Below are 11,181 nucleotides of genomic sequence, written 5' to 3'. Positions count from 1 at the left end.
CTCCCTATTTCCCTGTCACCATCTAGCCCCCAGCCCCAGACTCATCCTTGTCCCTCCCTCGCTCCCCAGTGCTGCTGCTGAGACATCAGACCACTCCCATTCTCAACTCAATCCTGCTCTGCCTCACTGGCCTTCCCCACTCCCCTCTCTGCCTCCTCCACTCCATTCCAGACAGGGCCCTTTCTGCTGTCCCCAGCTCCCGCTCCTTGAGGGGTCACGGCCCATCTTCCCCCTCTCCTGGAGGTTGCTCCTGACCCTGACACTGCTCATCATTTCAGCCCCAACCCTTCTCTTCTGATTCCCTTGTGTCCTTCACCCCCTGGGCTTTGAGCCTTCTTCCAGGCTGGCCCTACACGACATACAGATTCCCGATGGAAGTGCCTCTCTCACCCACTAAAGCTTCACCTACCCCAGCTACACTGTGTCTGTCCCTGGGCTGGGCCACCAGGGCTGTGTAATCCCCATGGCACCTCACCTGTGGTCCCGTCCCTTACACAGGAGAGGTAACAATACACCTGTCTTCTCTAGCAATCAGCTTTATGAAGGAGGGCAAGTATCATTGCTCCTTTGTCACACAGGGGGAAACTGAGGCACAGAGAGAGAGTGAGTGGCGAATGCAACTTGCAGGGTATATGTGGCCCAGCCAGGACTAGAACCCAGGAGTCCTGACTCCCAGGCCTGTGTCCTACCCATTGGATCATGCTATTGCCATTTTTAAATCGCTCGTGTGTGGTTTGGGATCAGAGGAGTCAGCTGTGCTGCTGGAGTTTCTGACCTTCATGGTCTGGGCATGTTCCATTGCCCAACGTGGTAGTAGGGGTATCTGCTCCTGGAAGTGCTGTCCTCTGTCACCTGGGCACGCCCCACCTCTGCAATGGCATTAGAAAGCACTGGGCACACTGGGCCATCAGTGTGGGTGTGTTTCATGCTCTGCCCCCAGCCCAGTGCTAGGACATGCTGGTCCTGGTGCAGGCGCTGCTGGCAGAAGCCGGACGCAGCCTGGAGGAAGCTGTTAAAGGCAATGGTTCTGACTCTCTTGGAAATGCTGTGGGGCTGGCCTGGCATTAGAAGGAGGCTGGATGCTTTGCAGGCAAGGCCTTGACCTGCACTTCTTATCCCCAGTGTGAGCCGTGGACAGGGGCAGGACCAGGTATATCAAATTGAAAATAAGGAGGCCTTTAGGACCCAGAAACCTTGATGATCTCCAAGCTGCCGGCTGCCTCTCACCCTTCACTGCAGTGGCTCTGTGCATCATCTCCAGTGGAGGAGCATCAGCTGAGAGGTCCCCAGTACTCTGGCAAGCTGCACAGGGAAAGGTAGGAGCTGATGCCTGGATTGGGGACAGGAGAGGGCTGGGTCCGGCTTGGCTGCAGCATTTCTCTCTGCATCCCCAGGTATCTGGAGTGTCTCGGTCGATGGGAGAAACGCACAGAGCCAAGTCCAGTCTCCTGACTGAAACCTCAAGGAGCTGGGGCGGAACCGGAGCTGGGCACCTGAGCTCTGGCCACCAGGGACTCCAGGATCCATTTTAATGGAGGGGCGAGGACCTGAGCTGGGCGGAGGCAGCCCTTCAGAGGGTCATGCTGGAAGCCAGTTCAGCAGCACCAGGGCGAAGGAATGAGCAGGGCCAGGCTGGATTCCTCTCTGCTCACCTAGCCTGGCTCTCTTCCCTTCTGCCCCTGGCCAGGGCCTACTGGCAGGATGCTGGGGCTCGCTGCGCAGGTGGAAAGCACAGGGTAAGAATCCTGCCCCTGCAAGGGGAAGGGCACGTGGATAGAAGTGAAGGGTCCAATGGGAGGCTGTGGGGGCAGCCTGGGCAGGAATAGGGGAGGAGGGTCACCCTTGGATTGATCAGGTTGGCTCATGCGAGCTGGGCACAGCATCACGGTGGGCATCCGCTGGGTAGAGGGCAGCCTGCCAAGGGGCCTGGGCGAGTAAAGCATCCTGTGTTCAGGGGCTGATCGGGACCAAGATCGCAGCAATGAGAGCAGAGGGAGCTGGGGGTGGGCAGGGGAAAGAGAACACAGAACACACCAGCCAGCCATCTCACCCTGTACCCTGCATCTCATCTTGCCCAACACCAGATGCTGCAGATGAAGGATAGTGCACCCCATGTAGTTCACCTAACCGTGTAATACCGTTCCCCCAGAAGAGGGTTATTCCTGACCCTCTGCTGGCACCCTGAAGCACAAGAACTGATAGACCTCTGATCCCAATCAGTACCACTGCAGCCACGGTGCCAGTGGGTGTGACTCCAGTGAGTTCGCTGTAGTTGCACCTGCTCTGGCTAGGATCTGAGCATTCCCCAGTGTTACTATCCCAGTGCCTTTGCCTTGCCTGTCCCACAGCACTATGCCTCAGGAACATCCACAGTGTCGGGTGGGGGAGAGATTTGCTGAATTTGAACAGATTTCATCTGCTAGGAAAGGTGCTTGGTGACAGAGTCGCCCATTTACTACCATGCTGCTCCTCTGGGGGGGGGGGGAACGGGCTCCTGAGGGCTGGTGGACGTCCTCCATTGTCGTGGGTGGCTACATGGACTGGGGGAGAAGCTCCCAGCGTGGATCACACAAAGGTAGCGCTGCCTCGCAGTCTTTGTGATCTGGATTGCATGCACTTCCCCTTACTCCGCTTCGTGCCAGCTACAACCTGCAAACGCCAGCACTGGGTGCCCGCCGCAGCCCCAGTAGGAAACTGCAATGGCCCATTTGTGCTGAGATCCCATTTCCTGTTGTGAACTAAACACAGCTGGGCTAGGTGAGTCATTCAGTAGGGGGCTAACTCCACTGCTCCAGCACAGCCCTTGAGGGCAATTGGCGGTAAGGAGCATTATGGGTGGAGTCAGTGTTGACCCCAATGCCACAGTATGGTGCTAGGTGTTGTGTTGCTGCTAGTAGTACTGTAGGTGAATCAATAGGGGGCGGTTTTCCTTCTGAGTCAGGGCTGACCCCAATTCTCCAGCCTACTGTTAGCGGGTGCTGTGCCCACTTCTCGTCTATGCTCTAGCCCCTTTACCTTGCAGTTAGAGTAAATTACTCCCAATTTCAGATCCCTTCCCACTGCCAGAGTAGTACAGAGAAGAGCTATGTTGCTGAGAGTTAGGCCTGACATTTTTAATCGGCAATAACATTAATTGTACAGTATCCAACCATCCTTTTTTCCAGGTCAATCCTATGGTGCAAGCCAGGCAGTGCGTTGCTGTTTCCCCATTTAGGGATGCTTGACTGATCAGCAGATTCCTGAGCTGGTAACAGCTGTAGTACAGTAACTCCTCACTTCAAGTCGTCTCAGTTAACACTGTTTCATTATTAGGTTGCTGATCTATTACAGAACATACTCATTTAAAGTCGCGCAATGTTCCGTTATAAGGTAGTTTGGCTTATAACGCCTGCTGAGCGCTCCTGCTGGGGAGCGGTGTTAGGGTGCAGGGGCTTGCCCCATTCCACTCGCCTGGTATTCCATCCTGGGAAGGGCAAACCCCTGACCCCACTCCCCGGCAGGAGTGCCAGGCGGGCGGAACAGGGCAAGCCCCCATGCCCCAACCCCACTCCCTGGCTGGAATGCCGGGTGGGCAGAGTGGGACAAACCCCGGTGCCCCAACCCCACTCCCCGGCAAGAGCACTGGGTGAGCGCCCTGCCCCTGCCCCTGCCTCTGCCTCAACCAAGCTTCACAATCATCATTGGTGACACAGTATTAAATTGTTTGTTTAAAATTATTTAAAACTTATACAGGATACGTATATAATGTCTTTTGTCTGGTGAAAAAAAATTCCCTGGAACCTAACCCCGCCCTGCCCATTTACATTAATTCTTATAGGGAAATTGGATTCGCTTAACATTGTTTCACTTAAAGTAGCATTTTTTAGGAACATAACTACAGCGTTAAGCGAGGAGTTACTCTACTGAATTCCATCAGTGATCAATATCTAACTATTCAGACAGCTGCAAATGTTGTTGCTGTTTGTTGAAATGTTGCCCTGTCTGTTCTTTCCCTGTAGGTGCCCTCCTCCCCAGGTGCTGCTTTCAGCAGATCCATTAACCACTACTTCACCTGTGGGGGAGTTTTCCATCCGATCAATTCCGTGTTTAGGAATCAAAATTTAGGGCGAGATCTTCAGCCTTAGTTCCACTGGAGTCTATGGAGCAAAGCCAATGATCACCAGCTGAGGATCTGGTATGTCTGAGCTCTCCCACACCATTAGATTCAGGATACATAGCTCTGCTGAAGCTGGCATCTGAGCACCCAGAACTAGATCTGTGTGGAGAATGGGAGTTCTGTGCTGCAAAGGATTTTGAGATTTCAAAATCTGGCTTCATTCCGAATCAGAGTGAAAACTGAACACTTTGAAATTCTCCACTCAGGAAAATTCTGAAAAGAAATTCATTTCCAGTCCCTTGTGCTTTGATTTTTTATTTTTTTAAACTTTGTGTGATGTTAGAATATCGTACCAACCAAAGCCAGCAAAAATGAAAAGTTCTTTAAAAACAAAATATTGAAATGTTTTGTTCTGAAAATGTCAAAATGGAACATTGCAACATTGCTGCAACTCCCCACCCCCCAATAAAATTGCAGCAAAATTGACCAGATTTCACAGAGTGTTTCAATTTCAATGGAACTGCATTTTTCCAGGGAATATGATTCCATCAAAGTTCCTTCGACTGGCTCTCCCCAGACCCTTTGGAGTCACATGCGTTTCCACAGCTGGTGGCAGTAAGTTCCCTCCTAAGCTTGAGGCTTAGGCCATGTCTACACTACTGGTGCTGTAGTGATGTAGCTATGACGCTGTAGCACTGTGATGTAGATGGTTCCTACGGCAATGGAAGGGGTTTTCCCATCACTGTAGAGAATTGACCTTTCCAAGTGGCGGTAGCTACATGGATTATCCCATATGACCCATTGATAGGAATTGCTGTTATATTCAGAGGGGTAGCATGCCAGTGAGCCATTCTTATTACAGAGACGTGTAAGGTGCCCGGCACTGTGATTCTCAGTGATACTGAGGCCCATTTATGAAGCTCTAGCAGCAAGATGCACTGGTAGAAATAACTGTATCAAGTATGGGGCACTGAAGAATCAGATCCCCTGAGTCCTGTGGGGTTTTATACCTCTCGGAAAGTGGGGCTCTGATCTCTGTTGTGAGCATGAAAGATCTTAGCGTGCTTTCTCCCAAAAGTAAGGATGTGAACCTGATGTCCTGGCCAAATTCCAGGTTAGGTAATTACATTCGGATGGCCTAAATTCCCCTTGTAGTTTCAAGTGGACCTGGTCTTCTTCACTCTCTGTCCTCAGCAACTGGGCAGTGTTGTGGTGTGCTGTTAAACAGCTGCTGTGCTCCACTCCAGAAGTGTTTGCATTTCAGCTGTGAGCAAAGTCACTCCTACCTAGCTAAAGCCTGTGAAGTGCTTTGGCATTTCCCTTGGGATGGAAGGTGCTGTGTGATTGTAAGTTACTAGTTCCCCATCTGACAGGGGAACAATCCCAACTCCTGTCCTTTCAGGGAGGTTATTTTTCTGGTATACTTTGTAAACTGGGCGGAGGCTCCACAGAGGACACTTCCACTCCCTGTGTGAGGACAACACCAGCCAGTTTCTGAGTGACAGGAAACTCCCGAACGCTGGGATGGCCAGGAATGGGAACCTGGTGACATACACAAGCCCATGAAATATGCTAGATAATGGGGGACTCCCAAGATTCCTGCTTCCCTGAGGATGGTAGGCAGGGGGTATGGAACACCCCAGACCCCCAATAATGAGGCTACCTCTCAAATATAATAGATGCCCGAGAAACAGGAGATCCCCTAGAATACGCCGAACATCCCCAACATCACAGACCCCCGGCAATACACCGGAGGCTCATACACCAGGGAATCCTGAGCACTCTGAAACATACAGACCCCTTGGACGAGATCTGGCGAGCTCAGGCGCAGACCCAGCTGGCACAGTGGCCAGTGAGAGCTGGAGCCACAGGGCTAGGACCTGGTATAAATCGACTTTGCTCCAGTGATCAATATAGAGCTATGGCCCTTCAGTGGAGCGGTGCTGATTACACCAGCCAAGGATCTTGGCCAGTTTCTGGGCTAGTTGAGAGCAGTGAGGTGGGGATGGCTGGAGGAGGTTGATGGGGCATCAGCCACCATGAGCCGGATATGCCACTGGCCCTCTGTGGATGGTTTCTTTCTCTGGGTGAGCATAGCTCATCCTTCCTCTGCCTTTCCTGGGATCTGGGGTATGGAGCAACCACGCACTATTCCGAGGCAGCCCTGGGGCTCCCAGTGCGACGGGTCGGTGGAGAATCCCGAGAGAACCCGAAACTCCCATGACATTGTTGCAGAGTCAGCAGGCCCCGCTGGTGAGGTGAAAGGGAATGTAGGGACCTGGGGATCACCAGACTGGATCAGACCGAGGGCCAATCTAGTCCAGGATCCTGTCTGGGACAGTGACCAGTGCCAGCTGTTTCAGAGGAAGGTGCAGGCAGGGCCAGCTCTAGGCACCAGCATTCCAAGCATGTGCTCGAGGCGGCACTTTTCAAGGGGCAGCATTACGGCCCTTTGGGGCAGCACCTTTGCTTCAGCGGCAGCACTCCGGCTTCTTTCTTTCTTTCTTTATTTGCTTGAGACGGCAAAAAACCTGGAGCCAGCCCTGGGTGCAGGAAACCCACAGTAATAGGCAGACATGGGGCAATCTGTCCCCCCTCCGCCCCCTCCGGGAAGATCTCACTCAATCCCTAATAATGATAGAGGGTTTACCCTGTCCATTTTGGGAGCTTAGGAGATGCCTCTGGAGTTGGAAACCAAGGTCCAAAGCTGGGAGGAGCCCTTGGAGCAGCAGAGGGGCTGGAATCCTCCCAAAATCAAAGTGGTTTCATGGATTAGCAGCATCAGATAGGACCCTGGGGGGCAGAACCTGAGCACCATCCTCGGTGTCTACTCAGATCTGCGCCCCTGATTCAGCAAAGCACTTACGAACATGCTTGAGTGTACGCACGTGCTCCAGTGTATCTGTCCTTTCAGCAAAATTTCCATTGTCAGCACAAGCCCAGGGTTTGGCCCTGGCTCTCGGCTTAGCTGATGCAGTGATTAACGTGGAATTACATTTCTTTGTAGGTGCTAAGCTTTGCTGGGGAAAAGCGAGCAGCAAGATGAGATCCCAAGAGGGCTGAAAACAGGTGGGAGACCCTTAGCCAGCGCACAGCCTCACCTGCAATCCCATGGCCTTTCTGGACCAGCGGGCATCACTGACCCAAGCACAATCCAGCAGGACAGAGACAAGGGTGCGAAATTCAGTGCAGCTGAGCAGCAGGATGGCCAGTGTAACCCAGCGGCATCGGGAAGTGTAAATGCCCTTGGAGCATGGACATGTCCTCTGGGACTTGGCAGCTGGTGAAGGAGACAGCCAGAATGTGAGTCTGTGGACTGGGATTGCTCCCTCTCCGCTGGCTAATTCTCTCTGATTACTCTAGGGGACCCAGAATAGGATGGATGATGGACCTGTGAGGGGAGGTGCCGTGGGCGTCGACACCAGTCTCCATGGAGCCTTCACTCCCTACACAGTGGGTGTGGAATTCCTCCAGGCCGGGAAGACTGCTCCATACGTCCCAGAGCACCATGCATCCCAATTCCACCCTGGACACCAAGACCAGGGACGTGGCCTCAGAATCCATTGGGCTCTTCTTCATGCTCTTGATTGACCTGACGGCCATCGTGGGCAATGTGGCTGTGATGACCGTCATCATCAAGACACCAGCACTGAGGAAGTTTGTCTTTGTTTTCCACCTCTGTCTGGTGGACCTCTTGGCAGCCCTGACCCTCATGCCTTTGGCCATACTGTCAAGCTCCGCCTTCTTCAACAGCACCATCTTCGGCGAGGCCATGTGCCGTGTCTACCTCTTCCTGAGCGTCTGCTTCATCAGCATGTGCATCCTCTCCATCTCGGCCATTAACGTGGAGCGCTACTACTATGTGGTGCACCCCATGCGCTATGAGGTCAAGATGACCGTTGGCCTGGTGGTCTGTGTCCTGGTGGGGGTGTGGATCAAGGCGGTGGTCATGTCCGTCATCCCTGTCCTGGGCTGGCTCTCCCTGGATCGTTTCAGTGCCTCCCCAGCCTACAGCGGCCGGAGCTGCTCACTGCAGTGGAGCCAGAGCTCCTACTGCAAGTTCTTCGTGGTTTTCTTTGCCATCTTCTACTTCCTCCTGCCCGTCCTGATCATCCTAGTGGTCTACTGTAGCATGTTCAAGGTGGCCAGGGTGGCTGCCCTGCACCATGGCCCACTCCCCACCTGGATGGATACGCCACGGCAGCGATCAGAATCCCTCAGTAGCAGGTCCACCATGGTGACCAACTCGGGTGCCCCTCGGACTACCCCTCAGAGGACGTTTGGGGGTGGGAAGGCTGCTATCATTCTCCTAGCAGTTGGAGGGCAGTTCCTCTTCTGCTGGATGCCCTATTTCTCCTTCCATCTCTATTCGGCGCTGAGCTCTCAGTCCTTCCCTGGCCGGCAGGTGGAGAGTGTAGTCACCTGGATTGGCTACTTTTGCTTCACTTCCAACCCTTTCTTCTACGGGTGCCTCAACCGGCAGATCCGTGGGGAGCTCAGCAGGCACCTCACCTGCTTCTTCAAGCAGCCGCCAGAAGAGGACCTCCGGCTGCCCAGCCGCGAAGGATCCATCGAGGAGAACTTCTTGCAGTTCCTGCAGGGGACTGGCTGCAACACAGAGAGCAGGAATGTTCTTGCCCACCCCTCTCCCAAAAGGGAGCCGCCCAGCATCGATTTCCGAATCCCCGGGCAGATTGCGGAGGAGACCTCGGAGTTCCTTGACCAGCACATCACAGTCTCCGACAGCTACATCCGGGCCGTGCCCAAGCCCGAGCCGTAGCAGACCTTTGCACTTGACAACCTAGTCTTTCTGATGTGTGGAATAATGTGGAACCCAGCTGTTGACAGGGCATGATTTCCTAATAAACACAACCGTGGCAACTGACGTGTCCTCCCTCCACCTGAGCGCCCACGCTGACAAGCAGCTGGTTCTGGTGGCTGAGTCATTTTGGCTGGCTAAGATCAATATCGTAGCATTTCTATGATTTGTCCTTTTTCCACTAAGTGCAGAAACAGCCTCCTTGGGTTAAAAATTCCCTGGAATTTCCAATTTGTCCCTTGTAAGTTTCCAAAATGCCCTGGCTCAGTGCGGGGGGCTGGGCTCGCTGATCTCTTGAGGTCCCTTCAGCTCTATGTTTCTATGAGTCTATGAAAAGAGCATTGATTTTTTTTTTGTCTCTAATTCAATATCCTCTTAACCCATTCTGATCTGATTCCTACCCCTCAACTGTGTGGTGTCCGTAGCCTCTGTTTGTCAGAGGGTGGAGATGGATGGCAGGAGAGAGATCACTTGATCATTACCTGTTAGGTTCACTCCCTCTGGCATTGGCCACTGTCAGCAGACAGGATACTGGGCTGGATGGACCTTTGGTCTGACCCAGTGTGTCCATTCTTATGTTCTTATGTTATGTTCTTAACTGTGTGAACCTACCTCCGTCCCAGTTAGGGTTACCACCTTGGTAATATTTAAAAAATAGACACTCCAGCAGGAATGCTGGAACCTCCCCTGCCCTGCCTCTTACCCCCAAGGCCCCACCCCTGCTCTGCCTATTCCCCCCAAACCCTGCCCCTGCCCTCCTCTGCCCTCATTCACTCCTCTTTCTCCCTCCCTCCCATCGCTCGCTGCTTTTCCCCTCCCACCTTCCCTCCACCTCCCCAAGGGTCAGGAGGGACTTGCCTGCAGAGTCTGGAATAGAATACAAGATCAGAGTTGGAAGGGAACTCAGGAGGTCATCTAGTCGAACCCCCTGCTCAAAGCAGGACCAACACCAACTAAATCATCCCAGCCTGGGCTTTGTCAAGCCTGACCTTAAGCTTCATAATGGGAGCTTCAGCCATCTGACACAGGTAGGAGGCGGCCCCGGCTGAGTAGGGGTTGGTGCAGGTGATGACCCAGCGCCTCCCCCACTCACAGTAACCAGACTTTGGGTGTCCAGTCAGTAGATCTGACTGGACACCGTCAGGTCCCCTTTTTTACTAGACTTTCTGGTCGAAAACAGCACCTCGCCACCCTAATCCCAGTAGGAGAAGGGGGACAGTTGGGATCCCCACCACCATCACCACCATGCCACTTCCCTGATTTGCCCCCCTGAGATCCCTTTGAGGAGGAGGGAGAGCACAAGCTTGGGCTAGGACGCTCCTGGCTGGGCCTTGGACAAGGCACGGCAGAGCCACGTGTCTGTGGAAGGAGCAGGTGGAGACTCAGGCGATCCTGTTCAAGGAAATGAAGCTGAACTAGTGACCTTTGATCAGGCCGTGAGACGGGGTTTCCTAGGAGCCAGACCCATCTCCTCCCACCCAGCCCCCAGACTCCAACACAGCCTCCCCCCAAGCACAGGCTCCAGCACAATCTCCCTCCCTACCCTGTGGTCTTCCAGCAACCCGTCCCCAGCTTGGCCCAGGCCCCTTGCTCTGTCTCAAGCTCCTCCAAAGGTGATGACTGATGACACCTGCCCAGCAGGAGGTGGGCTGTGGGTCTCTTCCCCCCTCCCCAGCACCTCAAGTGCTGGGCCCTACGCTCCCCCCAACCCGCACTCTTCTCCCACCCTGTCCCCCAGTGCTGCTCCATGGCCTGGGATTGGATCCCCTGTCCTGGAACCCCAGGGGAGCCCCCGCCCATGCATGGCCCAGCTCAGACACTAGATACAGCCTTCGCCCCAGAGAACAGAGCCTCTGCTACATGGGAAGCAGTGCCCCAGGGCAGGCTGTCCTGAGCGCTGCGTAGGGGGAAGGGAACAGCGATAATGATTTGTTTGTATTGACATTAATCATCTTTTCCCTTCCAGAACCGCCCCCTCTGGTCTGTCTGCCCCTGGCAGAAGGGACTCTAACGCAAGGAGCCCATGTGACGCGAGTGGGGCAGCCGCAGGGCTAAGTCATCCCTGCTGGTTGGCCCCCTCATGGGATCTTTGATCACTGACAGAGACTTAGGAACCGTGATCAGAGCCAGGCTGAACCTGAGCCTTCGCCCGTCACACGGCCCAAGCTAGGGGCGAGTGGGATCCAAGCTGCATTTATCCAAACACCTTTTCTGCTTGGATCTGACCCTGCCCTTCTCTGTCAAACAAAACTGTGGGGGAAGAGTT

The 11,181-nt window shown here is 53.9% G+C and overlaps 1 protein-coding gene across 10 annotated transcripts; it reads left to right on the top strand.

Annotated features, from left to right (window-relative positions):
* The first annotated feature begins 781 nt into the window (after nt 1-781).
* On the top strand, nt 782-8,977 carry GPR61 (G protein-coupled receptor 61). Of its 10 annotated transcripts, XM_039533688.1 has the most exons (4): nt 782-1,316; nt 1,395-1,736; nt 3,999-4,174; nt 7,104-8,977. In XM_039533688.1, the coding sequence occupies exon 4, from the start codon at nt 7,527-7,529 to the stop codon at nt 8,874-8,876; it is 1,350 nt and encodes a 449-aa protein (XP_039389622.1). In that variant the 5' UTR covers nt 782-1,316; nt 1,395-1,736; nt 3,999-4,174; nt 7,104-7,526; the 3' UTR covers nt 8,877-8,977. The 10 variants fall into 10 exon arrangements, with proteins under 10 accessions (XP_039389622.1, XP_039389623.1, XP_039389626.1 ...); XM_039533689.1 differs by lacking the exon at nt 3,999-4,174 and having other exon boundaries at nt 1,125-1,316; XM_039533692.1 differs by lacking the exons at nt 1,395-1,736; nt 3,999-4,174 and having other exon boundaries at nt 1,125-1,316.
* The last annotated feature ends 2,204 nt before the right edge of the window (nt 8,978-11,181 follow it).

Source organism: Mauremys reevesii, linkage group 4 (assembly GCF_016161935.1).
Source record: "Mauremys reevesii isolate NIE-2019 linkage group 4, ASM1616193v1, whole genome shotgun sequence".
NCBI lineage: Eukaryota > Metazoa > Chordata > Testudines > Geoemydidae > Mauremys > Mauremys reevesii.
Note: the sequence above shows the minus strand (reverse complement) of the source record. Positions and strands in the feature narration are given on the sequence as shown.

What these genes read in the sequence shown, in the direction of transcription:
- GPR61 (XM_039533688.1), top strand. Translation starts at nt 7,527, where the DNA reads ATGGAGCCTTCACTCCCTACACAGTGGGTGTGGAATTCCTCCAGGCCG.